The sequence below is a fragment of the Balaenoptera physalus genome (genome assembly GCF_965194825.1).
Source record: "Balaenoptera physalus genome assembly, chromosome: 3".
Classification (NCBI taxonomy): domain Eukaryota; kingdom Metazoa; phylum Chordata; class Mammalia; order Artiodactyla; family Balaenopteridae; genus Balaenoptera; species Balaenoptera physalus.
This window is the reverse complement of record NC_138890.1, coordinates 916,724-944,288: the sequence shown is the minus strand read 5'-3', so window position 1 is coordinate 944,288 and position 27,565 is coordinate 916,724. Positions and strand designations below refer to the sequence as shown.

Here is a 27,565-nt window from a genome sequence, read left to right as displayed (position 1 = left end):
CCTGGCCTCCGAGTGGGGCCGCCTGTCTTTGGGGCACTGTCCACCCTCCGGATCCCCCCCAGCATCAGGCAGAGACACTCCACTGACTCCTGCCGGGTGCCTCCCCCTGCGCCTGTCCTGAGCGCTCTCCCCGCACCCCCGGGTCACGCTGGGGCTCAGCCCTCGGGCGTCCCCTTGCGTCCTCGCGGTTGTGGGGGGTTGTGGGGAGCGAGGCTCTGCAGGCGGCACGTGGACCCCCACCCCGGCTTGTCCCCTCTGGAGATGGGCGCAGGCAGTGTGGAGCGCAACTCAACAGCTGTTTATTAAAGGTGCATATGCGACGCCTGGTTCCGCGGCCTCCTTCCGCCAGATGATGGCTTTACGGTTGGGGGGACGGGATGGGACGGGGCTGTACGTATTTACATGTGTCCGGTGGCACTGCAGACCCAGGAGGGAGACGCAGGGTGGAGGGGGAGCCTAGACCGCTGGGCTCGGGCTGCAGCCGGCAGGGTGGCAGGGGTCAGGTGATGCACCGAATCCAGAACCCAGCTCGTGGCGTCCGTCTGCCCCTGGGCCAAGGTCCGGGAGTGGGTGCCCCGTGTCCCCTCAGCGGGTGGCCGGGCGGCGTCCTGAGGGCTTCAGACTGTGGTCCTCCAGCTCCTGCCTCAGACGACTGTCCAGCAACCGCCACTGCCTTCCTCCAGGAAGCCCATCTTCTCAGGGCCCTGGGCCCCCACTGGCCCCATGGGCTGGGTGATGAGGTGTGGCTGGCCCCGCTGCAGGGGTTGGACAAGGCAGAGGTGGCTCTGACAGGATGGCCCCGGCCTGGGGAGAGAACGACTGGGCCAGACAGAGGGCAGCGGGGGCAGCCGGGGAGGGTCCTCTGCCCCCAGTCACGGTGGCCGCGCTGCTCGCCGAGAGGTAGCTCTGGGAGTTCGCCCCACGGCCCACGTGGGGAGACAGGCACACAGCGGCCAGAGCGCCACCTGGGTCTCCCAGTGCGGGGGGCTCCCACCCCACCCCTCACGGCGGGGCGAGCTGGGGTGGGGCCTCCTTTTCCAGGGGAGGCTGGCCCGTGGTGGTGGGGAGCAGCATCCTTCAGCCCCCATATCTGAGAAGGCGCTCGGAAGACGCCCCCCCAGCCCCGCCCTTCTGGCTACTGAAGGGGACTGGGGGCGGGGGGCCGGGGGCGGCCGGTTCCTGAGACGCGTCTGATCCTGATCCGCCAGGGGGCCGGGTTCCTGGCACCCTGCTCAGCCCCCGGCCTCCTCCACTGCTGCCGCCGGCTGGCCCTCCACAGGAGGGGCACGTGGTGCAGCCCTTCCCTCGTGCTGCGTCCAGGCCCTCAGGCAGAGTCCTGGCGCCTGTCCTGCAGGACGGGTGTCCGGTGTGAGGGAGAGGTTGCAGCGAGTCTGTGTGTCTCAGCGGCGGCACGGTGTCCGAGGGAGAGGAGGGGCAGTCAGTGGCGCCCGGGGTGGAGATGGGGCCCCTCCAGCACCTCCTCTTGACTCAGCCTTGCTCCCCCTCCTCCCAGAGAAAGGACGGACGCCGGCACAGGGTTCCCCGGCCCCAGGAGCAGCTCTGCAGGGCGACTGTGACTGCATATCCGCGGGTCGGCCGAGAGCAGCCCCGCCCAGAGCCGGGTTCTGCAGGGAGGCGGTGGGCGGCTCTTCCTGCAGGTGTGCTGGGGCTCCCCCTCCGCCTCCTCTGGGACCAGCTCCCTGCAGCACCTGTGGGCTCTAGGGCCTCCCACTCCGAGTCCCACAGCTGTGCTGGACCTCAGGGAGGAGGCCGTGCCCGCACGGAGCCCACAGATCCAGGGCTTCCCGCGTCGCAAAGGAGATTGAGATCGAAAAGGGAAAGGCTGGGGGCCGGGCGGGCGCCTGCCGGGACGTCCTCCCTTAGAGTGCAGTCCAGGCCCGGCGGCGGGGCGGTCAGCCGGGCCCCGGCCTCCCCTCGGTGCCCCGCCCGCCTCGGCCAGAGCCCTCGCGGCACGCCTGCCTCTCCGTGTTCCTTACGAGGGTTGCGGGGGTGCTGTGTCCAGACCACCCCCGGCCAGTCCCGGGGTGCTCCAGGCTCCCTACACTCGCCGTCTCCGGTGGGGCCCCCTTTTTGTGGGGCTCAGCCACGCCCCTCCCCCGTGCCCCAGGCTGAGGCTGAACAGGCAGACGAACGGGCTAAGCCCTCGTGAACAAGTTACTCAGCCTTGCCCTTAATTACAGGCTTTCTGCTGCGCCTGCTCTGCCACGGTTGCCTGCCGCTGCCCCCAGCTGGCAGGCTCCCGTCCCCCACGTCGGCGGGCGGGCACTGTCACCTCCCTGCAGCTCCCCGGAGGGGAGGGGAGGGGGTGTGGTGCTGATGCTGGGCCCGGTGGGGTCAGGAGCCCAGGAGGGCACTGCCGAGGACAGCCCCAGCCAGGAGAGCGGTCTCCGCGTGGGGGCCAGGCTGGGACGACGCCCCCGTGGGCGCCCCCTGGCGGGGACGTAAGGTCCACCTTGCAGCTCACTTTCCTTGCGGAGCCCCCTGGGCACGGAAGCAAGCGTCTACGCAGTGAGTGTGGGGCCCGTACGGGCAGGGCAGAGGCTCAGAGGGCGGGGGCCCGGGTGGGCAGGCGGGTGCTGGGACCACCCTCGGGGCAGCCAGACGGCCCTGGGCCGGGAGAGGACGTTCTGGAAGGCCAGCCCCGGCCACTATCCCAGGAGGCCGGTAGGGACGGGGGCGGGGGCTTTCTCCACGGCAGAGTCAGTGGTGGCTGCCACCATGGGGCTGGGCACGTAGTTGAAGGGGGGGACGCGGGCGGAGCGGCTGGGGGAGCCGTGTCGGCTGGCGGGGACGAAGGGGCCGGGGGCGGGCGCCTTGGCGGGGCCCGGCCCGTCCACGTCGCTGCCGAGGAGGAGGGAGGGGGGGCCGCCGGTCGTGGCTTGTGGGGTCGCCCAGCTCTCCAGGCTCGGGGACGTGCTCGAGTTGGTCTTGGCAGTCGCGAAGTCCTCGGTCTGGACCACGGCGTCGCTGGTCTTGCGCTGAGAAGGGCCTGTGGGGCCGTCCTCGGGTGAGGAGCCCAGCAGGGGCAGGGCGCGGGGGGGCAGCGTGCTCCGCAGGATGTGCGGGACGTCCTCGTCCCGGATGCGACGCCACGTGGTGCCCGGCGCGGCCTCCCCAGTGCTGCTGCAGGGCGCGTTGTCCGCCACAGGCCCAGGGGCGGGGGCGTCGGGCCCGCGGGCCACACTGATGTGAGGCAGGGAGGCGTAGCGCTTGACCGTCTCGGGCCGCGCGGCCGGCGTGCGGACCGGCAGGCGAGACGGGCTCTCAGAGCTGGTGCGCCGGGGCAGCCGCTCGCCCGGGCCGGGCCGGGCCATGGGGGGCCGCTGGGGGGCCGGAGCCTGCCGGGGGGCCCCCCGCAGCTCATCACAGCGCGAGGAGCATAGGAAGACGGCGGGTAGCGCGGGCCGGCCACGGCGGGGCAGGCTGGCCTGGGCAGCCGGGGTGGCGGCCTCGGCGGCGGACAGTTCGGAGCGTCGGCGGCGCAGCAGGCCCGGCGACTCCTTGATGAAGGTCAGCTGCCGCCGGAAACCGGAGCGGTCGGAGGCCTCGCTGCCGCTGGAGCGGGCGGAGGCCACACGAGGCAGTCCCGGGCGGCCCCCTTGGGCCCTTGGACCTGGCTCCGGGGCTGCCCTGGCCAGGGGTGGCGGCCCCCGCCTGGCGGGCCTCTGCATGAAGGGGATCCGCACGGGCGACTTCTGTGTCTTGTGCTGCTTGGCCAGCAGGGCCCGGGCGGGAGTCTTGGTTGCGGAGGAGGCCCCGGGGCCAGGCAGGGGTCCTGCAGCCTGGACGGCCGGGGGTGACCTCCTCGTCAGAGGCTGGGAGGCCGGGGAGGTCTGGGAGGAGCTCGACGAGGGGGTCTTGGCGAGGCGGGCGGGTGGCGTGGCGCTCCTCTGAGGGGGGCTCAGCGCCGCCAGCTCTGAGATCTTGCCAGGTCGGTGCAGGCTTCGAGACCGCTGCTGCCCGGGGCCTGGGGTTTTGGCGGGGGCTGCTGGATGCACTGGGCCTGGGGCTCCCGTCTTTCTCGGCACATTGCGGGGCCCAGGGGCACCTTTGGGCTGGGCCCGGGTGGCTGGGCTGGGCATGTAGATCACCGTCCGTCCCCGGAGCACGGCTGGCACCCCAGACGTGGCCTTCTGAGTGCCACGTGGCTTCTCCAGGTCGCCGCTGCGCTGGGCCAGAGCCCTGTCCCTTTTCTCTGGCCGCATGGCACTGCCTGCCTGGCCCTCTGCCCTTGGCCGTCGCCCCTTCCTGTGCAGGGGAGGCTGCAGGGTGGAGCCCACCGACTGCCCTGAGGCAAAGGACAGAACGGAGTCGGACTCAGAGGAGGCCTCGCCGGTGGCCGCCGCCGCTGCCTGGTGTAGCCACGTGACGATGGAGTTGGCCCCCTCCTGGATGGCGCGCCACTCGACGCTGTCCAGGTCTGAGGCGTGGTCCGAGCCCGCTGCCTCCTCACTGTGCTCCCGGGGGCCCTCTGCTGGCCTCTTCTCCTGCTGCGCCGCTCGGGACCGGCGGCACCCTGGGCCAGACACCTGGGGCCGGCGTCTGGGCACGGCTGAGCCAGTGCAGCGCCGGAGCAGCTCTGCCTCGGCCCGCGGGCGGGGGGCGCCGTCCCGCCTGCCCCCGGGGCCTGGGTCCTTGGTGACCCCTGGCTCGCGGGCTCGGGGCCGGCTGGCCATGCGGTCAAAGGGTTCAGGCTCGCTCAGGGAGCTGGCGGAGGAGCTCAGGGAGTAGCATGGTGGCGTCTCATCGGCAATGAGGCTGGGCTGGCCCCTGGCGGGTGGCGCGACCTTGGGCGCAGCAATCTTGGGCGGCGTGACCTTGGGCGCAGCAACCTTGGGCGGCGCGACCTTGGGCACGGCCTGCACCTCCTTCCTGCCACCAGCCAGGGATTCCCTCTTCACCGCGCGGGGGATCGCAGATGCCCGCCGCGGGGGTGCCACCGCCGCTGCCGCGGACGGCTCCTCGTCTGAGTCGTTGCCGTAGAAGCAGTACACAGCCTCCTCGGTGGGTGTCGTGAGGCACAGAGATTGCAGGGCCCCGTCCCCACGCGCCCGGCCCGGGCGGGAGCTGTCCCTGTCCCTGCAGGCGCTCGGGGGCCGGCAGAGGGGCAGCTCGAGCCCTGCGCGGCTCCTGCCAGCCCCCCGGGGCTGCTCTGTGCTCCGGCCCGTGCCCCCCGCCCTGTGCCGGTGCCCGGTGGGCTGCCTGGTGGGGGCGGCACGGCCTGCAGCCTTCTGCCCCTGCGCAGGCCCGCCGTCCCCGGGGGGTCCCTGCAGTGTTTCCTCGCTGAGGGAGGTGGCGCTGGAGAAGGTGACTGGCGTGCCCTCGGCCGAGTCGGTGCAGGACTCATCCTCCCGGGCTGGGGCGGGCACCAGCATGTAGACGGGCACAGGCAGGGTGCGGCGGCCAGGCACCAGTGCCGAGGCCACCTTGCGGAGCCGGGCGGGCACGGCCCCACCCAGGCACTCGCGCAGCAGCTCCAGGTCCCGGTCGGTGGATGTTGGCCCTTCGAGGCGGCCGCCGGCCTCGTCCCGCCGGCGGTGCCCGGGGCCCACGCCTCCCCCACTGCTGCGCTCGGGGCAGGCCGGGGGCAGCAGCCGCAGCTCCACGTCCTTCTGCACGTAGAGCTCGTGCAGAGCCAGCGCACTCAGGCTGGAAGCACATGAGAAGTTCTCGTCGGGCTTCTCCACAGTGAAGCGCACGCTGCCCGCGTCCAGCTCGGACGGCAGCCGGCAGCGCTCCCGGCAGTCGGCGATGTCCAGGAAGCGCTTCACGTAGCTCTCCCACTGCAGGCTGAACTGGGTGGCCTCACGCTCGCCCGGCGGCGCGGGGGCCGGCGGGGGCGTCTTGCTGCGGCTCGGTGGCATTGTCTGCCCGGGGCTGTCAGGAAGCTCGCTGGGGCTGACTGTGCCGCTGCCCAGCCCGCTGCACGGGTCGCTGGCGACGGAGCTGGCGATGGATGGGCTCTCGAAGCTGCCCAGCGAGCTGACCGAGCTGCAGCGGCTCAGCACCAGTGGCGTCTCCTGCACGCAGTTCTCGGACGAGCTGGACGGCGTGGCGTCCTCCACCCCCAGGCCCCGGCCCCGCTGAGGCACCGGGATGGCCATGGGCAGGGAGGCGGCCCCCGGCCCCTGCCAGGCCCCGTCCAGCCCGGCCTCACTGGGGCCGGCCTCCTCCAGCCCCTCCAGGGACGAGTCGCTGTCGTCCAGGTCCCCGGCCTCACTGGGCCCTGGGCGGCCGGCCGAGGACAGTGAGGACAGGGAGCTGCAGCGCGACAGGCAGAGGGGTGCCTTCTCCGCCGCCAGCTTCTCGGGCACCTTGTTCAGGTCCTCTGCGGGCAGCCAGGCCTGTTTCCGGGCCCTGGGGGCCAGGGACCCCGCGCCCGCCCTGGCGGTGCCCTCAAGCAGCGGCACGTGCTGGTAGGTGGGCGACAGCTTGATGGTGCACACGCGGGCATCTGTGGCCGCGGCGTCCCGGGCCTTGGGCTCAACCTGGCCGCTGGGCAGGTTGAGGTCAAGCCGGCTGGGCCGCGCCTGGCCGCACAGGGGTCCCTCGCAATGCTCGGCCAGCGCGGCCAGCGGGTAGGGCCGCGAGTGCTCGCGGGGACAGTGCCCGTCGCTGGTGCTGCCGCTGTTAAGACTGTCGTTGGAGAGGCTGGCGTGGGCCGCCTTGAGCCGCAGCAGCGGGTGAGCCCGGCCGCCGGCCTCTCGCCGCCCCGCCTCGGGCCCCCGGCAAGGGGAGCAGGAGTGCGCGCGGCCCTCCCGCGGGGCCTCCTGCCCGGGATCCCCAGAGCTGAGGCTGAAGCTGTCGTCGGACGAGGTGTGCAGGGCCGAGATGTCCTCCACCAGCCGGTCGATGCGCGCCACTGCCAGTGCCAGCTTGGCCTTGGCCCTGGCTGCCACAGCTGCCTCCCCGCCGGCCTCCTTCTCGGACTCCAGGCCGCCCCGGCGGGCGGGCGGGGCGCGGACCAGCGCCTGGCCCTGCAGGAAGGGGCTGCCCAGGAAGAGGGGCAGCACGGCGGGGCTGGCAGGCTCGGCGGTGGCGGCAGCAGCGGTGGCCAGGGAGGGTGCGTCGTCATCATCGAAGCAGCCCGAGTCAGAAGCGTAGTCCTGGGCCAGGCCGTCCAGGTGGCGCAGGGGCGGCAACGGCTTCTTGGAGGCGGCCTCGGCCTCGGGCAGGCCCTGCTTCTCCAGGTGGTCGAGCGCCTGCGCCAGGTGCCGCGCGTCCAGCGCAGCCTCCAGCGCCCGCTGCTTGCGCACGTACAGGCTGGGCGCACAGGCGCCGGGGGAGACGGCGGTGGCCGCCGCCTGGTACTTGGCGGGCCGGTGGGCCAGCAGGTTGCGCAGGGCGGCGGCGCTGCCCATGGCGATCATCTTGTGCTTGGAGTGCACCAGGTTGCGCAGCATGCCCACGGCGCCCAGGTCCCACAGCAGTTCCTGGTCGCCGGCGCTGCGGGCCGACAGGTTCCAGAGCGTGCCGCATGCGTTGCTCACGATGGTCAGGCTGTGCGACGTCAGGTGCTGCAGCAGCGTCTGCAGGCAGTTGTGGTCCCGCAGCACCTGCCTACGGGGGCCCGAGGGGCGAGGAGGGGCGGGAGGGGCGCGTCAGGCCCCCCGCCCAGCTCGGACCCCAGCCCGCCGGCCGCCCGCGCGCCGGCAGGACTGTGGCCACATGGGGCAACTCAGAACAGAAGGTGCCCAGGTAACTTTGAATTTCAAAGGAAGGGATACATTTTTAGTAAAAGCATATCCCAAATATTGAATGCGCTGTACTTGTGTGAAAGCTTTCATTCATTGATGTCAACAAACTATTTATGAAACAATACTAATGTATTAATATTACTTATTATTTAAAATGAAATTTCATTAAAACCATCTCATTTTATTTCTTTTTTATTTTACATTGGAGTACAGCTGATTTACAGTGTTGTGTTACTTTCAGGTGTACAGCTAAGTGATTCAGTTATACATATACATGTATCCGTTCTTTTTCAGATTCTTTCCCCATTTAGGTTATTACAGACTATTGATTGGAGTTCCCTGTGCTACACAGTAGGTCCTGTTGATTACTTATTTTATGTATAGTACTGTAGAGTATAACTCATTTTAGGGCACCTAAATCTTGTGATATTTGGGATATACTAAAGACATATTTCTGTTTGCTTTTAAAAATACTAAGTATTGTTTCTTAATTATTGGCCTTACTAGTAAATGTTTTATTTTACATGGTAAGATCCTTAGCCCAAGTATCTCCCATGCAACATTCAGGAATATACTAAAGATAGTATTTTTAAAAGAAGACAAAAATCTAAGTATTGTTTGCTAATTATTAGCATTATTAGTAAATTAATGTTTTATTTTAATTGATAAAGTCTTTAGCACAAGCATATCCCATGCAGTATTTAGGATATGCTTTTTTAAAGTTATGTGTTTTCATATATCTGAAGCATTATTTATTAGTATTAACAAATAATTTTATTTATTTTAATAAAGAACACATTTTTACTATTATTCAGAAAATAATGCATTTTTATTTTAATAAATGAATTTAAAATTCAGTATATTCCATGCAGTATTTGGGATATACTTTTTAATAGCTATGTATTTTCATACATTAGAAGTATCACTTATTATTAATGTTACCTAGTAGGTAATAAATATTTATGCTAATGAAGAATAAGCATTGTTTTATTTATTAATATTGCTTAGTGAATAATATTTTAATAAAGAACAAGTATTTATTATTAATATTATTTAGAAAATTATGTATATTTTTACTAAGTTAATTTAAAATTTAGTACAAGTATATCCCGTGCAGTGTTTGGGATGTATTTATACTAAAGATAGTACTTTTAAAGTAAACAGAAATCTCAATATTGTTAGTTATTAGCATTATTAATAAATTAATATTTTATTTTAATTGGTAAAATCTTTAGCACAAGTATATCCCATGCATTATTTGGGATATACTTATACTTTTTAACGGTTATGTATTTTCATACGTTAGAAGCATTACTTACTGTTAACGTTACCTAGTAAGAAGTAAATATTTATGTTAATGAAGAATAAGTATTGTTTACTACTTAGTGCATAATAGTTTGAAAAAGAACAAGCATTATTAATATGACTTAGAATGCTACGTATTTTTACTAAGTTAATTTAAAATGTGGTACGAGTATATCCCAGGCAGTATTTGGGATGTATTTATACTAAGAACAGTCAGCGACCGGGGATGCATCGGGCCGACCCATTCGCAGGAGGACGAGGCTCGGCTCCCCGTGGTTCACCGCAGAGGGGGAGCCGCCTCCCCCACCCCAGCTGCTCCCGGGCTCCACCTGCCCAGCGCCCTCCCCCACGCCCCCGGCTGACCTGTAGTCCTCGCGGGTGGCGATGAGGCTGGACACGTTGCGCAGGATGCCGCCTCCGCTCTCGATGATGGCCAGCGAGTTGCTCTGGCACTTGTAGGTCAGTGTGCTGACCAGGAAGCCCAGGGCGCCGTCCACCTGGCAGATGGCGGCCTTGTTCTCCGTGCTGTGCGCCGAGAGGTTCCACAGGGCGCTGAGCACGCTCTTCAGGGTGGACTCCTGGGCGCGGGGCAGGAGCAGGAGGGGGTCAGCGGTGGGGGCCCCAGCCCCGCCCCACCCACGGGCCCTCTCCCTCGAGGCACCAACACAAGGCACCCAAATGCCTTTTCGAGTAGAAGTCAAAAGTAACACAGCCGGCCACGGCAAGACCTTTTGAGTCGCCGGGTTGGAAGCCCCTGGCCTGGACCCGCTGCCAGGTGGCGGGTTGTCCGTCTGGCTTGACTTCCCCACAAGGTGGCGAGCTCGCCACCTGCTGCCAGTGCCTCCCGGCCACGCGGCTGGCACTGCGCAGCCCTGGCTCCCGCCACCCCGCCCGGTGCCCACCTTGGAGGCTCGCAGGACGCACTGCATCAGGGCCGTCATGCTGCCCACCTCCCTCAGCACCTTCTTGCTGCTGATGTCCGCCCTCCAGGACAGGTTGCGCAGGATGCTGGACACCACCTGGGCGAGTGCAGGGCAGGCCGTGTGGGCCCGGGCCCGGCTGCCAGGGTGCCTCGCAGGGCCCACGCGCAAGCCCCACGGCGGCAGGTGGCAGAGCCCAGGGGACGCCCCCCACCCCCCGGCAGCACCGCAGCCTCCCGGGTACCTGGTGCAGCTCCTCACTGTCGGACGCCAGCTGCGCCACGATGGCCTCCATGCAGCCCCGGCGGGCGCACAGTGCGGCCTGTGGGGCGACACGGGAGTCACGCCATGGCGGGGGCACCTCCCGCGTTGACTGAGCACCTATGTGTTAGAGCTCGAACCCCACCCCCCATCTTCACCGCCACAGGGGAGGGAGAGCACTCGCCCTGTTGCTCCGATGAGGAGACTGAGGCTCAGGCAGGCACAGACACCCCGCCCAGGCCCAGAGGCCCCCGCTCCACAGGGGCAGCAGCAGAGGGGCCAAGAGCATGGCGGCCTGGACCCCAGGCCTCAGTCTCCCCGCCTGTCCCCGCCTCTCAGTGCTGCTTCGAGGCGGGCAGGAGGCCAGCGGGGCTTAGCCTGGGCGATGCTGGCCCGCCCGCCGGCCCACCCAGCCACCTTGTTGGCGACGTCCCCGAAGGTTAGGTTGGTGAGGGTCATGCCGGCGTATCGGCGCAGGGCCAGGTTGAGAGGGTCCCGGGTCATCTTGTGCATCTCATAGTCGACCTGCAGTAACTCCGCCACAGCCTGCAGCCCACCTGTGGGGACACGGCAGGGCTGGGGGCAGGTGGGCACCCCCCCACCACCCCGCCTGCCCACCTCCCAGCCTCTGCCCGCGCAGCTCACTCTACCTATATGCCCTCCCCTCCCTCCAATCTGCTCTCCTTAAGCCCACCTTTGAAGCCCAACTCTGAGGACACCTCCTCCAGGCAGCCTGCTGCCTGGCTGGCCCAGCCCCCTGGGTGCCCTGCACCTTCACGCCCGCCTCTTTTCTGCCCTCAGCCCCCAGTCACACTTCGTCCGGCTGCCGGGCCTTTGCACATGCTGTTCCCTCTGCCCGGGATGCTCTTCCCCACTGTTTGCTCAGTTTCCTGGGTCCCCTTCTGCTCAAGAGTGACTTCCTCAGGGAAGCCCCCAACTCCCCAGATGAGAAGCTCCCAAACCGTCAGCCAGCAAGCCACTGAGGGCAGGGCTGGCGGCTGCCCCGCTGCGTCCCCGGGACGGACCGGACGGCGTGTGCTCAGGAGCCACTGCTGATGGCCCACACACACGATTTTTCTTTTCCTTTTTTTTCTTTTCTAATTTTTTGGCCATGCCACGCAGCATGTGGGATCTTAGTTCCCCGACCAGGGATCAAACCCGTGGCCCCTGCAGTGGAAGCACGGAGTCTTAACCACTGGACCGCCAGGGAGGTTCCTGCACACACAGTTCTTTACTCACCAGGACAACTGGGTTCTCACTTTACAAAGAGTAGATGGTCGGGACTTCCCTGGTGGTCCAGCAGTTAAGACTCCGTGCTTCCAAAGCAAGGGGCGCCCGGGGTTCGATTCCTGGTCAGGGAACTAGATCCCACATGCTGCAACTAAAAGCCTGCATGCCCCAACTAAAAGATTCTGCATGGGGACTTACCTGGTGGCGCAGTGGTTACGAATCCACCTGCCAATGCAGGGGACACGGGTTTGAGCCCTGGTCCGGGAAGATCCCACATGCTGCGGAGCAACTAAGCCCGTGCGCCACAACTACTGAAGCCCACACGCCTAGAGCCCGTGCTCCGCAACAAGAGAAGCCACCGCAACGAGAAGCCAGTGCACCACGACGAAGAGCAGCCCCTGCTTGCCGCACTAGAGAAAGCCCGCATGCAGCAACGAAGACCCCAACACAGCCAAAAAAAATATTTTTAGTTAAAAAAGAAAAGATTCTGGGGCTTCCCTGGTGGCGCAGTGGTTAAGAATCTGCCTGCCAATGCAGGGGACACGGGTTCGAGCCCTGGTCTGGGAAGATCCCACATGCCGCGGAGCAACTAAGCCCGTGAGCCACAACTACTGAGCCTGCGCGTCTGGAGCCTGTGCTCTGCAATGGGAGAGGTCACGACAGTGAGGCCCGCACACCACGATGAAGAGTGGCCCCCGCTTGCCGCAACTAGAGAAAGCCCTCACGCAGAAACGAAGACCCAACACAGCCAAAAATAAATAAATTAAAAAAAAAAAAAAAGATTCTGCATGCTGCAACTAAGACCTGGTGCAGCCAAATAAATAATTTTTTTTTTTTTAAAGAGTAAATGGTCAGCGGGAGTAGAAGGGAAAGAACCTGCAGGAACCCAAACACACGCAGCCCTTCCCCCTCGTTCAGCAACAGGATTGTCCTCGGGACCCGGGACCAATGAGGCAGTTTTGCTGAAGAGCACACCAGTGGGGACCACCCTGGGGAAGGGGCTTAGCAACACAAACCTACAAACTTCCAAAGCGAACCTGTACGTGTGTGTGCACAGCAGCACAAGTCACAACAGCCAGAAGGTGGAAACAGCCTGAGTGTCCATCACCAGATGATGGAGAAACACACCGTGTCCCTCCACACACGGGGACATCCCTCAGCCACGAAAAGGGGTGACGCCCTGACCCTCGCTACCACATGGATGGACCCTGAGAACACGATGCTCAGTGAGAGAAGCCAGACACAGAGTGTGTGATTCCATTGATGGGAAACGTCCAGAACAGGCAGATCCACAGACACAGAGTGTGGGTTCGTCGTTGCCAGGGGCTGGGGAGGGGGAGGGGGACTGAGTAGTTAATGGGGACAGAGTTTCAGTTTGGGAAGATAAGATTAAAAATGGTTAAGACAGTAAATTTTATGTTACATATAATCTACCACAATTTAAAAAAATGTTTAGGGAATTCCCTGGCAGTCCAGTAGTTAGGACTCGGTGCTTCCACTGCTGAGGGCCCGGGTTCAATCCCTGGTTGGGGAACTGAGATCCCATAAGCTCTGCAGCGTGGCCAAAAAAAAATTAAAATAAAATTAAAAAATGTTTAAATACGTAATTAGAAGTTGGAGTGGGGAGCTTCCAAAGCCTTTTTGCTTCTTAATCTGGAAACTCCACTCCCGGGAACACACACAAAGGAAAAAAATAACAATAGGGGAAAAGAGGTTGAACTGAACTGTGCGTGGGGCACTTTCACTGGAACTGAGGGGCCACTCAGCTCATCACGCATCCCTTGCCTGACTGACGGACACCAGTGACATGCCAGCATTTTCATCTCGGGACCCCTGTACGTGCTGAACATTTTTTTGAGGACCCCAAAGAGTTCACTTGGGTTACAGCTCAATAGTCATCATACTGCCACCAACAACAAAACAAACATCCCAATCGAAAAATGGGCAGAAGACCTAAATAGACATTTCTCCAAAGAAGACATACAGATGGCCAACAGGCACGTGAAAAGATGCTCGACATCACTAATTATTAGGGAAATGCAAATCAAAACTACAATGAGCTACCACCTCACACCCGTCAGAATGGCCATCGTTAAAACGTCTACAAATAACAAATGCTGGAGAGGGTGTGGAGAAAAGGGAACCCTCCTGCACTGTTGGTTGGGACGTAAGTTGGTGCAGCCATTATGGAGAACAGTATGGAGGTTCCTTAAACAACTAAAAATAGAACTACTGTATGATCCAGCAATCCCACTCCTGAGCATATACCCGGACAAAACTATAATTTGAAAAGATACATGCGCCCGTGTTCATAGCAGCACCATTTACAATAGCCAAGACACGGAAGCAACCTAAATATCCATTGACAGATGAATGGATAAAGAAAATGTGGTATATAGATACAATGGAATATTACACGGCCTTAAAAAAAGAATGAAATAATGCCATTTGCAGCAACATGGATGAACCCAGAGATTATCATACTAAGTAAAGTAAGTCAGACAAAGACAAATACCATATGATATCACTTTTATGTGGCATCTAAAATATGACACAAATGAACTTACCTACAAAACAGAAACAGACTCATGGACACAGAGAACAGACTTATGGTTGCCAAGGGGGTGGGGGTTAGGGGGGAGGGATGGAGTCGGAGGCTGGGATTAGCAGATGTAAGCTATTATAGACAGGATGGATAAACAACAAGGTCCTACTGTAGAGCACAGGGAACCATATTCAATATCCTGTGATAAACCATAATGGGAAAGAATATAAAAAAAAATGTATATATAACTGCATCCCCTTATACCTGAAACTAACACAATATTGTAAATCAACTATACTTCAATAAACAAAAAATATTTACCACACTAGAAATGAAAACGGAGAAATCTTTTAACCCCAGAACGCACAGCCCAGCGGTCCTCAGAGTAGGAGTGCCTGGAAAACCCCTCTGAACACACATGCGCACGAGTGAAAAAGGCAGATCGCATCTTCGTGGAATTATCAACATAGCAGTGAGTGTGCAAGCCTCTTGGAAGGAGCTTGGTAACCTCCAGGGGTCCCTGGACCGGCTGGCAGAGGAAGGACTGCAGACCTGTGCCCTCTTGTAAAATGTCTGCCACTCCAGATGCCCCCCCGCCCCGGAAAGGCTGCACCTGGGCGCTCCCCCCCACCACCCCCATTGGGTTTTGAGCGCCCGAGTCTATGTGGCCAGACCACGTGGGACCTTACAGAAGAAACTTTGAGTGCTTTGACCATCTGCCGGGTGAGAAGTAGTGCCTCGTTTGGCCCTTGATATTTCCTTTCCCCGTGTTTTGATTACTTTTATGCGGAAAAGATGCTGTAGTACTCCCAAACCTAAAACTTCACAGGGTCGCTCCGCCTCGACCACCCAGTAGCTTCGATTCACCTTTTCTCCTGGCTTCCCGGCCTCTCCCCTGTTCTCTGAACCCCAGGACCACTAGTGCCGAGAACCTGCCCTGCGCTGAGTGAGGCCCAGAGGCCGTCCAGATCGGGGGTAGCTCCAGCTCGCGGGGGCGGCAAGGGGCACTCACCCAGCTCGTTCATGGCGCGGCGGTATTCCTCGTCGAAGGACAGCTTCATCACGGCGCAGGTGGCCTGGCAGATCTGTGGCTCGATGGGGACCGGGGCTGTGGGCAAGGGGACCGGGTCAGAGCCCTTCCACTGCAGGAAATGTCGCCTGGTGGGTCTCCGCCCCTCCCTGCAGTCTCCACCCTGCAGACCTGCCAAGACCTGGAGCTTTACAAAGTGCTGCCCGCCGGGCGTGTGGGGTTACCCCCAGAGCATCGGCCCCTCTGAAGTGAACAAGGAGGGGCCTGCCTCACCCAGCCTGGTGCTTAGCATCTGATACTAACTTTGTGGGCAGCCCCAACAGCTAGGAATCTCAAACTCTGCCCCCGCCTTTCGAGGGTTAACTACAATCGATCCTTTCAATCAACGACCGTTTCTTGAGCATCTATCTTGTGGCTATCCCTTTGCCAGTCTGTCTTCACAGGTTCCCAGGAGGCCTCAGCTGGCGCGTGGCACAGAGCAGGTGCCCGGCAAAAGCCAGAGGCCGCTGTTACTGCCAGCGGTGCTGCCCTGGCACCTGGGGAGCCCAGGCTGCCGCCCAGCGCACAGAAGCTGCTCACTCACTCACCGCCGCCGGCGCCGCCGCCCTCGGGCCCGCCGTCCCGGGCCTGCAGCCAGTCCCAGCAGGTCTCACAGTAGGCACGGATCTGCTCGAGCACGTGCAGGACGCGCATTTCCTTGCGCGCCAGACCCTGGTCCGGCTGGGAGAAGACGATGTTGTGTAGCGCTGCGTTGGCGCGCATGCGCGCATCCTTGGCTCCCGGCGCCCCTGGGGTCCCGTTGCGACCCCCAGCCCCGGCCTCGGTGCCGTGCAGGATCTGCAGCAGCAGCGGAAGGCAGCCCGAGCGGCGCATGGCCACGCAGCTCTCAGGTGAGCTGGACATGGCGAGCAGCGTCCGTGCCGTGTCCTCCTGGTCACGCGTCGCCAGCATGGACAGCAGCCAGAAGACCACCTCCACCTGCGAGGGGCAGGAGATGTCAGGGTGGGGAGCCCCGCCTGGCTCACCTGGCCCACCTGCACTCCCCCTGAACGGATGGGAGTCCTATGACCTCAGCCCAGGAGAATCTCTTGCTCACCCCACTACCCTCACCCTGCATCCTCCCGGGAAGCAACACACACACACACACACACACACCCCACTGCAGAGATTCCCCCAGCCCATGAGAGCCAAATGTCCACCCCATCAGCCTCACCAGTACTCCTAGGGGTGGTCCCCTACATCTAAGCCCAGAGTGCCCCCCAAATATACAGAACAGGTATCCACACCCACGCCAGGCTCCGCACCACAACCCAACCTCCCGACTCACTCCAACTCAGGGTGACCCTCCCACACCTGGGGATGCTTTATGGCGGCCTGGAGAGGGAGGGGCCTTCAAATGCAGCAGGGATGCAGGACCCACTTCACTGTGTATCCCAACCCAGCCGGCCGCCACTGCCCCCACCCCACCTCTCAGCATCCCCCACCCCCGGACTCCCCTCACCTTGCTGTTGCCCGGCTGAGGGGCACCATCCTCAGGGTGCGTGGGGACCTCAGCCTCGGGGTCCTCATCCATCGGCATCGACTTCACTGCCAGCAAGGCCTGTGGGGAGAACTCCAGGCCTGCGGGTTCCGCCCAGGGGCACCCCACAAAGCGCCCGCCCAGGCTGCTGATGCCTGCCCTACCCCCATGACGATGTGGCGGGGGCCGCAGACGTATTCCTGAACCCTGGGCAGGGCCCGGGGGTCTCCCTGCTGCCTGGGGCTGTCACCACCCACTAGGGCCCTGACTCCGCCCCTCCTGGTACCTGGGGCTCGGTCTGTTGCACCCGGTCCTGCGCCGACAGCAACTCCTTGTCGATCTGCTCCAAGCGGGAAGCACGGATCTGCGTGGGAGAAAGGGCACACTGAGGAAATCCCACCCCCACCCCGGCTCCGACTCCGCCCACACTCCCAATACGTCCCCGTCCCCAGTCCAAATCCTGCCCCATGCTGACTCCGCCCAGTCCCTGGTTTGGCCCCATCCATTGCCCAAACCCCACCCTGGGCTCTGACCCCGCCTCCTCCTTGATATGGCCCACCCATTCTCAACCCTCCCCCGCCCAGTTATCTGACTCCATTCACTTCCTGGTTCCACCCAAGGTCCAACCCTCATGCCCAGGCTCTGGCCCCGCCCACAGCTTATTCCCCAGGCCATCCCTCTGGACCCACCTATTTTCTGACTTGGTCCCGCCATTTGACTGTCAACGCCCAAGTCTTGTTCAGACTCGGTTCCTCGCACTGGTCGCCCCGTCCCTATCGTTCTGGGACTCTGTCCTCTGAGCCGGGCTCTATGCTAAGCCGCCTCTGGCTCCGCTCACACCCAGCTCTAACTATGGCTCCGCTTCCTGCGTCAGGCCCCACCCGCAGGAGTCTCTGTCCTCTGATTTGCCCGCAGACATGTAACCCCGCCCATTAACAATATCTGCGCTCCTCCCACAACAATATCTGTGCTCTGATCCGCCCGCTGGTGCATGGCTCCGCCCAGGCTCCGCCCCAGCCGCACCTGCGCCCGCTGCACCATCTCGTCCGAGGTGCCAAAACGCTCCTCCATCAGCGAGCGGATGTGCTGGGCTTCGAACTCCAGCTGCTGCCGGATCAGATCCATCTGCATCGAGAACTGCTGGGAGGGGCGGGCGGGCCTCGGTGAGTTGGGGGTGGGGGGCGATACCCGGGCGAGGGCTGGGCCTCCGCTCCGCCCCCCGCCATGGGCGGGGCGGGGCGGGGCACCGCAAAACCCCGGGCAGCTCCGCACGCTCACCGTCTCCACGTGAGGGAGTTCGTCCAGGCGCTTGGATAGGCCCTGCAGCTGCGAGTAATACCAGAGCTTCTCCTTCTCCTCCTTCTCAATCTCATTCAACAGGAAACACCTGGCGGAGGGCCGGTCGGTGGACGCGGGCTCACAGAGCGGGAGCCGTTGCCATAATGTGTTTGTTTACTCTGATTTTTGTAATCACTTGTGGGGTGCTTACTGGGTGCCAAGTTTAATAGGTAGTGTGGCAAAGTCTCGCCCGTGGTGCCCCCGGCACTGGGGTGGGGATGGAGTGCAGAAATTATTTGAAAGTAAAAAAGGTAACTCCTTTGTAAATCTTGGTCCTCGGAGAAAGGCTCTGAGGAGGCTGTTCTAACACCTCTCGAACACCGGCTAATCTCCCTCTAGCCTACACAGTGCAAACTTCAGGCTCGGATTGCTCCAGGTGCAGTAGAGTCTCCCTTTTCACACCCTGTGAGGAGACACTGCTATTCCCATTTTACAGAGCAGAAGTCTGAGGCTGGTAGGGGCTAGGGTTCTTGCTTGAGGTCAGACAGCAAAGCATGGACTTAACTCCAGGCTGCTCCAGAACTTCCCTGTCTGACCCCACACAACACAGCCGAGCTGAGCTAGGCACCCAGACCCTGCCTCCTTCTTCTGGCCTCAGGCCCAGGTTTCTTGGGCCGCAGCCCTTTCTCCACAAAGGCCGCCTTGAGTCTCTCTGGCTCCAGGCCTGACTCTGAGCCCTGGCACTGGACACAGCCCTGTTCCTGGTGACGCCTGTGTGTCCAGGACCCCTGGGGACGTCTCCCAGGAGCCTTCCCCTCTGCCAGGAACGCCACCACCACTCCCGCCCTTGTCCTCCAGCTGAGGTCAGTTGGGCCAGGAAAGGGGGCTGAGGCGCCACATGGGCATGGGGCAGGGAGCGGGCAGGGGGGCTCATGAGGTGGGTGGAGCCTTGTGACCACTGCCTGTGGCAAGGTTCCCCGCCATCTCACCGTTCCCGGTCCAGTTCCTCCAGCAGCTGGATGGTGGCCCGGCTCAGCTCCCCAAAGCTGTCCTTGGAGGGCCCGGAGCTGTGCACCGGGCTTCCCTCGGGGGTCCGGGCAGTGGGCTCGGGGGCCAGAGCCGGGGGTTGGAACTTGAGGTTGTACAGGCTGGTGATGTCCATCTGCAGGGCTGGGTGGGCGCAGAGGGAGAGGCTGAGGTCAGCACGCCCCCTGCCCCCCTCCTCCCAGCTCCCTCAGGAAGCGGACCAGGGTTGGCCCCAACGTGCAGGTGGGGGGTCCCCAGGCCAGCCCCTCACCTTTCAGCTGCTCCAGCACCTCGGTCTGCCCTGAGGACACCAGCACGCGGGCCTCCTGCTCCAGCTTGCCCTGCAAGTGCTTCAGGACCTCCTGAACATGGAGGCCGGAAAGAGAGCCGTCGGTGGTCCAGCCCCCTGTGAGATGCCCCTGTCCTGCCTGCCCATCCCTGGGCCCAGCGCCCTGGTGTTTGTCCCCGTGACCCGGGTCCACGTCCTCCGCCCAGCCTCCCCTCGCACCTTCATGCCCGACGTTTCTGTCTCCAGCTTGGACAAGTGGCTTGAGTTATCCCGAAGCTCCTGCCTCAGGTGACTGTTCTCGGCCTTCAAGGCCTCCACCTGCCGCACCAGCTGTTCGTAGGGCGCCACGGAGCTCGTCATCTTCAGCTCCTGCAGCGCCTGGGCCCACGGGAGAGAGGGATCATCCGAGGGTCTGGGTAGGGGGCGGCCCTCAACCTAAGTTCCAGCCCTGGGTTGGGTCTCAGGCAGGGGTGGCTGGCGTGGACTGCTGCAGGCGGGATGGTGCTGGCCCAGGGAATCCGGCGGACAGACGGCCTGGCAGGTGGAGTGACAGACATAGGCAGGGACAACGGGAGACAGAGGGACAGAACTGTCGGAGAGGTGTTCAGACAGACAGCTGAACTGACCAACAGACAAGACACAGACAGACACTGGCCCTCACTGTGAAGCTTTTAGACACACAGACGGACAGCTGGCTGGACAGACGGACAGCCAGACAGTTGAAACTGGCAGGGGGACTCGCCAGCCCAATGCCACCAGGCTCAGAGACACACAGCCAGAGAGAGAGAGAGACAAACAGACAGATGGACGGACAGCCAAGACCCTCTCCTGAATGAGCACAGCCGCCCAGAGGCTGGGTGGACAGACTGCCAGCTGGCCCAGATGCTGGACAATAAGAACGCCGTGAAGGTTCTAAGAAAGCGATGGATGGGCTGATGGTGGCCCCAGCAGCTGGACAGCCAGCCAGCCAGACCCAAACCCACCGCGGTCATCCTGGGGGTCTGCAGCCCGGACACCCCCTCCAGCAGCGGTTGGATCCGGAGTAGCTACCTGCTCGGCCCTGGTGCCCCTCCAGTCAGCCCTCTGTCTGTCCCTAGAGCCCCCGGGGGCCCCTGCCCCATCCCCTGGAACCGCCGCTGCCGCTTGCTCTTTGTGTGTCTGGGTGCCCTTCTTGCTCCAGCCCAGCCTCCTCCCTCTGTCCAGCTAGCCGGTGTCTCCTCCCTGGCTTGGCCCTCTTGACCGAGCCGCCCCACCACCGGCCCCCCTTTCCTCTTTGTTCCCTTCCCATCAGCCCTCACCCCCTCCCTCTGCCTTTGTCTGAGATGCACCAATGGCAGCCCATCCCCTCCGCCACCTCCTCCCTGGGAGCCCCCTCCCCCTGCCCGCCTGAGCCCCCTCCCCAAATCAGTCAGCCGCCCCTGCCCACAGGGGGGCACCTGCCCCTTCCCTCTCCCTCCACCACTGGGGCGCACCCATTCCTTCACTCGCTCACTCATTCTCTCTCTCCTCCCCCCAGGAGCCCCCCACCCACTGTGGGCACAGCTGGGCCTGGAGTAGGGGTGGGGGGGGCTCGGCCCCAAGGAGGAGTCAGTCCATTCTAACCACTCAGAGGACCTACTGCGTGCCTGGCCTTGTCATCTGACGCCTTGTCACAGTCCTGAGCCTTGAGCCTCAGGGATCACCATTCGACTGTTCCCAGAAAGAGAAACTGAGCCTGGGGGGACACACCAGGCATGACTGGAACCCAGACACTGCCCTGGAAGTGCTCACAAGTCCAGGCAGTGCTGGAAGCACACAAGCCCCGCCCCTGCTGCAGGCCTCGGTTTGCACATCTGAGAAATGGGGAGAACTCGGTCTACCAGGCTTGTCTTATGGGCCAACTAGAGGGCCAGGTGGGATGGTGGTCATGGAGCAGACAGGACAGTCCCATAGGTGACAGCGTGTCAGGTGGGGGAGGCTGGCGCCTGAGGACCACAGTCCCCCCTCTCACCCTGATACTGATCCCGCCCGAGGCTCAGTCGGGGATCCCAGCTGGGGATCAGGACCCACTGGCGCTGCGGCAAGATCCCTGGGGTCCGGCTGGGGCCCTGTGTCCTGGCTGAGGCCACCATGCCATGCCCAGCCAGGAGGAAGCACTAGTCCCGTGCATGCCCCTCCCACTCGGGAAACCCAGACCCCTCCTGGGGCCCTCTCCCCAGGCTGCCCCCAAGGGGCTCTTCTGGAATGGACCAGACCGAGCCTCAGACCTTTCACTCTCCCCACACCCAGTGGTCACTCCTGCGGCCCCATCAGACTGAACTTGGTAGCAGGGCCAAACATCAGGCTCCCTCCCATTCCAAACTGGGTCCCCAATGCCACACTCCCACCAGCCCCTCAAGCTCTACCCAGCTGGCCCCTCCCAGGGCAGCCTCGACAGCCTCTTCCCGGCCTCCCACGATCCCCTTTTCATGCACAGACAGAGGGAAAGTTGCAAGTTGGATTCCATTTCTCCCCTGCGCCAATGCCTCCACGGATCCCCAGTGCCCTCAGCATAAGCTGTGAGCCCTCTGCATACAGCCCGCATCACTGCCACCGGCAGCTCTCTTTCCCCCAGGCCATTCCACATGCACACCTCTCCTAACTCCTGCCATCGTCACAAGGCCACCTCCTCCCTCCTGCCTGCCCCTCACCCCCAGGCTGCCTCGGGGGACCGCATCCGAGATGTGTGCACCGATAGGAAAGCACCAATAGCTAGGGGTTTGTCTGAATGACAGTGAGGGGCCGCACGTCCTCTAGTTAAGCTGCCACCCAGAGAGGTGCAGCACCATTCCCCAAGACACACAGTGGCTTGTCCGAAGACTCTGGGAGGTCTGGGTATTGAAACCTGTGAGTGGGTGTTTGCATGGGATCAACTGCAGCGACGCAGACGCCCACCTCCCTGGGACACAGGTTCTCCTCTGGCTCCGCCCTGAAGAAACGGAGGCTCCAGCCTGTGTGCTTACAGGCGCGGGAGAGAGAAAAGGACGGAGGCTCCGGCAAGGCGGAGGCCGCACCCGCGCTGCCCTCCACCCAGGGAAGGCGCCCGCTTACTTTATCTCACTGGGGTTGGGCCGGCTGCGGTGCCGAGGGCCTGGGGGTTCCTCCCTCCGCGCAGCTACGCCGGCCCCGCCCAAGTTCCCAGTCCTCCGGGGCTGGGGCGGCCGCGGGGCGCGGGCTCCAGGGCTCCGGGGTTTCGGCGGGGCGGACGAGGGCTCTGCGTTAGACAAAGCCCAGTCCGGGCCTCGCCAGGCGGCGCCGCCGCTCCGGGCGCTGGGCGAGACCACCGCGAGCGGGGGAGGATGCGGGATGCAGGCGCGGCGGCCAATGGCGGCACGGGAAGATGGGCTGGTGCCATGGCAACAGCCAATGGCGGGCCGGGGCGGGGACCGCCGGCGGCTGCGGGGCTTCGGGCCTCCGAGCGGGTTCGGCGGGGGTTTGTGTGTGTGCGTGTGTGTGTGTGCGCGCGCGCGCGTGTGTGTGCGTGTGTGTATGGGTGAATCCCCCTTAGGGAAGGGAGCGTCCCAATGACCATGACCTTGTGTCCTCCACTCCATTCCGGGGTGAAATGGCCTTTCAGAACCTGCAATGGCTGGATCTGCAGAATTTGAGTGTAAGCCATCCAGTCTTGGGTGTTACATCAGAACCTTAGGGTGGAGGGAGGGAAGCTCCAGGGGCGGGGCAGGAAGCCCCTCCCCACGGATCCGGCCTGGCCTGGATCCGATGGGTCAGGGCAGGCCAGGGTTGGGGATCCAGCTGGACCACCCCATCGAGCGTCCTGGCTGGCATGGGGGGGTGAGCGTGGGGGATGGGCAGGCACGCTGGGGAGCACCTGGGACCCTACATCTCTCCCTGTCACCCTGCCCTGCAGAGTGTCAGCGCCTCCGTGACACCATGGCCCTTCCTACATTCTCTGAATCTCTGACCCTCTGTGTCTCTGCCCCATGTGGGACCCATAATTCACCCTCGCACAAGGGAAGCCAGAGGAGGGAGGGGGCTGGGCTCCCAGGAGTACCCGTCCCCAGCTGTCTCAGATCGTCAATGGGTCCCTGGAGGCCACTTGAGGGTTTAACACCCAGAGGCCGAATCTGCAGCTGCAGCTCAGGCCGCCTGCTGCCCAAAGGACGAAGGAGCCATGGGTTTGGGGCCTGCCTCTGTCTTCTCTTGGCTGGGGGGCCAGGGCAAGTCGTTCACCTGGAGACCCTCAGTTTCTCCCTCTGTAAAATGGGGAGGTGGCTGCAGCCTTTGTAAGGGCTGGTGCAGGGAAGGACAGGACAGAAGGGGCAGCCAAGGACACAAGGACCAAGGCCACCATGGTGTCTCCTGTTGGGCCGGCTGCAGGAGGCCCCTTGCGTCCCACCCTGGGACAACAACGCTGGGGGCGCCGAAAGAACTTGGACCTTCCGTGTTCCAGAGCCTCCGGAGCCAAACACAGCCGCCCCCAGCCTGTGGGACCCAGGAGGGAGTGCAATGGGCAGAAGGGCTCTTTCCAGAGGCTGGGAAGGCTGCACTGAGAAGGGGACACCAGTGCTGGGCCTCTTCAGCATGAATCAGAGTTGGGCATGGGATCAAGGAGGGGAAAAGCATTCCAGGCTGAGGGAAGAGCACATACAATGCCTGGAGCCAGGAGAGATCAGAGCCCACTCAAGGCATATGGACTTCGGTGGTGGGGCTGGACCAGGGAACTGATGAGGCGTTTAGAGCAGGAGGAGTCCTGGGGCTGAGCTGACCACGGGAAAGCAGGGCAGACTGGGCAAAGCTGGAATGGGGGCAGGTAGAGGACAGAGCCCAGGGCCGACTTCAGCTCCACCTTGACTCCCCTGCATGACCTGGGGCATGGCCTCAGTTTCCCATTTTGTTCACTGGGAGGTGGTTAGAGAATCCCTGCCCCAACCCCCATGGGATGAAGTCTCAGCTCCCCCATCCAGTCTTAGATGCCACTGTTCTCCAGACCTCTCTCAGCCAGAACGTTAGAGCTGGCAGGGGGCTTGGAGGGTCCAATGGCCAGTCTTGTCCTCATACACAGGGGGAAACTGAGGCTCAGGGCAGGGAGCACGTTGCTTGAGTTCATGCACAAGCCCCACCAGGCCCTCCCTGGGTGTTCCTCACCAGTCTGGATGGGGCTGGGGCCTGGAAGGTTGAGGGCACATGAGGGCTGAGACCCCAAGGCAAAATGCCCTTGTCCCCAAGCCTCTGGAACATCACGTCCCTGACACCACCCCAAATCCTTGACCCTGTAAATCTTTGAGCCACAGCCAGAATCGGGCATCACTGTAAATTCTAGAAAGACAAGAGCCTTCGGAACCCTCAGAGCCTCCCAGGACCCCAGGCCCAATCTCGGGTTGCCCAGGCCTAGTGGGGGGCCTCTTCCCAGTCTCCCTCCCTGGTATCGTCTGCTCCCTCTATCGCACAGGGCTCGATTCTCCCCATCCCCACCATAAAACAACGCCCCCCCGAGCCTGGCACACAGCCAGGTTCACTCTTGGGCCTTCTGAGCCTGATCCCAGGCATCTCTGCCCCCTTGATTACACTCCCCCCCTTCCCCACTGAGCCTCCGCCGTGTCAGGGGCTGGGGGCGGAACCAGGAGCGTCCCCCGACTCGGAGCTGGATCGGGGTGGGGGACAGGGAAGCAGGAAGGCAGCAGGTGGTCATGAGATCACAGAGACGGGCTCAGGCTGGGTGACTGCGCAGGGCCCTGACAGGTGAGGAGAGAATGCCACTGGAGGTGGGGGGGGGGGGCCGGCTGGTCCAGGCCGTGTCCCCGAATCCCGACCCGGGATGGGTCGCCTGACCACGGTTCTGGGCCTCAGTTTCCCGGGCGTGGAGCGGGCGGGCTCGCGGCCCCTTCAGCACCGCGGACAGCTCCCGCCGGCCTCTGGGCTGTGTCCTCTGCGGGCACCTCCGCCCCGCGCTCAGGCTCCAGCCCAGCTCGAGGGGTGACCTTGGGCTTCCTGCTGCACCCTCCCAGCCTCAGTTTCTCTTAAAGAGGGGATCTTATTGCCCCAGAATTCAGATTGCGGAGGCCAGCAAAGCGCTCGGGCCCGGTGGGATGGATATTACTATGAACATCCGCGTGGGCGAACATCTAAGTCAGCCCTACGCTCTGCGGCCAGAAGGGGAAACTGAGGCCTGGAGAGGTGTAGGGCGTGGCACGGTCCCCCACCCGCCTGCGCACGGCGGAGCCTCGGCAGAGCGAGTCCCCGCCGCAGCCCCCCCGCCGCAGCCCTCCCGCCGCAGCCAGTCTTCTGGTCTGCGCAATGAGGAGGGGTCCGGGGGTCTGTCTCGGAGGCAGAAGGCTGGGCCCGGCGTGGCCGCGCCTGCGCAAACCCGGAGGGGGGGGGGCGGTTGTGGCTGCGGCGCGGGGGAGGGGCTGCCAGCCCTGCGAACAACCTGAGGCGGTTTCCCTGGCAACGGTCTCCACAGCGACTGCGCGAGACCCCAGACCCTTGGCGATTCCCTCAGCGTGCCCTTGCGCCTCCCGCTGCCGCGACCACCGTTACCGCGGTCCTCACCCCATTCCGGGCTGCGGCTCTCCCGCCCCAGCCGCGCCCACGGCCAGACCCCACCCCCCGCGGCCGGGACCCCGCGCCCTACCTGGTCCCCGAAGAAGGCCGAGTGCAGCAGGCTCAGCAGCCCCAGGAGCCCCATGGAGCCGCGACCTCCTCAATCAGTCTGCGCCCCGCCCCTCGGCCGCCGGGGGTGGGGGTGGGAGGGACGGGCCGGGAAGCGTGCGCCTGCGCGGAGCAAGGGACGGAGGGGGGGGTCACAAGGCGGGGCAGGCGGGGACTCTAACGCGAAGGGGGCGAAAGAGGGGGGGACTGGGGGGCCCGCCCGGGCGGGGGAAGGGAGTCTCGAGGGACTGAGGACTTGGGAGGGGCAGTGTGAGGAGATCCCGAGTGAGGGAGATGGGGGCGGGGACCAGCGTGAGCGGAGAAGGCGGGGGGAGGGGCGGGGGTCCAACGGGGTTGGGGAGCCCTAGAGAGGTGCGGGAGGAGTCCCTGGGGACGGGGGAAGAGCAGGGAGAGGCTCTCACGGGAGCTGGAGAGGCGGTCCGGTGTTGGGAAGTGGGCCCGGGGTATGAGGGGTCCCCTAGAGGACGGAGATCTCGAAGGGACGGAGGGGGGCGCCGCCCTTCGGCCTCAGTCGGCTGCCTGCTTGGACAGTGTCCCCGCAGTGGCCGGGGCCGCGCGTTCCGTTCATTAGTCATTCAGCAAACGTTGGCTGCGCGCCTGCTGTTTGCCGGGCTCTGAACTGGGCGCTGGGCACGCGGGGGCCTGGTGGGCGACACCACACGTAAACCAATTTTCAGTCATTTACCAAACACTTATTAAACACCTACTGCGTGCTGGGCCCTATGCAGTGAACAAAATAGTCAAAACCCCTGCCCGTGGGAAGCTGACAATGGGGGGAGAGGGACCGATAGTCAACAGGAGAACATGTTGGCTAGAAGTGGGCGCTGAGGAGGAAACAGCAGGGGAGGTGGGGGGCGTGGGGGGCTACTGGGAAGGGCACTTGAGTGGAGACCTGGGGGGTGACCCAAGAGAGAAGAGCATCCCGGCAGAATCAACCGCTAGCGCAAAGGGAGGGGGCAGGAGGTGAGGGCGAGGAGGGGACTGGGCGGGTCAGGCCGTGCAGCGCCAGGGTGGGGGGACGAGGGAGCCAACCCCCAGGGCGGCGGGCAGAGCAGGGACGCGCCCCGCTCGCTGCTCACACGCGCCCTCTGGCAGCTTCGGGGAGAACAGGCCGTGGGAGGTGCCGGGAGACGAGGCGGGGTCCCGGGCGACTGAGGGCGGGGTGGGGTGGGGGAGATGGGGAGGATGGTGTGGGGTGGGGAGGGATGGGGGAGGGGGGATGGAAAGGGACGGTGGGGGTGGCGGAGGAGGCGTTATCACGAGCTCTGCTAAGTCCTGGGGAGTATAGAACAGCGGCGAGAGGAGAAAGGGGCGCTACTGTGGCCCGGATGGTGAGAGCCGGCCTCCGCAAGCAGGTGCCGGGAATCAGCGTGAAGGGCGTCCGGGTGAGAGCGGAGCCCGTGGGAAGGCTGGGAGGTGGGAACTGGTTTGGAGAGGCCGAGGCACAGCGGAGGGGTGGGGCTTCCTGGGCCACGGCGGACCCTGGGCGTTCTTCTGGAGCCTGGGGAGGTCCCAGGAGGATGACACGCATTAAATTGACGTCCAGGTGGGAGATGGTGGAGGGCTGGCCAAGGTGGTAGCAGTGGGGCAGTGGGAAGCGGCAGATCCAACTTAGGTTCTGAAGCTAGCTGACCGACGGGGGTGGGGGAGTGGTGTAGAGCCCCGAGTCCCAGAGAAGCAGTTGCCTCTGAGATGGTGGAGATGGCGCGCAGGCTTGGGGAGCCCAGGACAGATTCAGGAGGGACGGGACAAAGAAGCAGGAACGTAGCGCGGCCTGAAGGCGGAGCCCGGGCCGC

General features: G+C 63.0%; 1 protein-coding gene across 9 annotated transcripts; it reads right to left on the bottom strand.

The window, feature by feature from the left end:
• Window positions 1-275: 275 nt before the first annotated feature.
• APC2 (APC regulator of WNT signaling pathway 2) lies at window positions 276-26,954 on the bottom strand. Of its 9 annotated transcripts, none has more exons than XM_082456152.1 (16): window positions 26,171-26,954; window positions 25,732-25,871; window positions 19,341-19,499; window positions 19,104-19,194; window positions 18,796-18,976; window positions 17,807-17,915; window positions 17,552-17,668; window positions 16,815-16,892; window positions 16,511-16,609; window positions 15,597-15,987; window positions 14,992-15,087; window positions 10,622-10,761; window positions 10,188-10,265; window positions 9,387-10,042; window positions 4,839-7,581; window positions 276-4,808 (listed from the first exon to the last, which is right to left on the bottom strand). In XM_082456152.1, exons 2-16 carry the CDS (start codon window positions 25,783-25,785, stop codon window positions 2,670-2,672), a joined length of 7,131 nt encoding a protein of 2,376 aa, XP_082312278.1. In that variant the 5' UTR covers window positions 25,786-25,871; window positions 26,171-26,954; the 3' UTR covers window positions 276-2,669. The 9 variants fall into 9 exon arrangements, with proteins under 9 accessions (XP_082312278.1, XP_082312280.1, XP_082312281.1 ...); XM_082456154.1 differs by having other exon boundaries at window positions 276-7,581; window positions 9,387-9,601; window positions 9,926-10,042; window positions 26,171-26,951; XM_082456155.1 differs by having other exon boundaries at window positions 276-7,581; window positions 9,387-9,601; window positions 9,926-10,042; window positions 17,552-17,665; window positions 26,171-26,951.
• Between the last annotated feature and the right edge of the window lie 611 nt (window positions 26,955-27,565).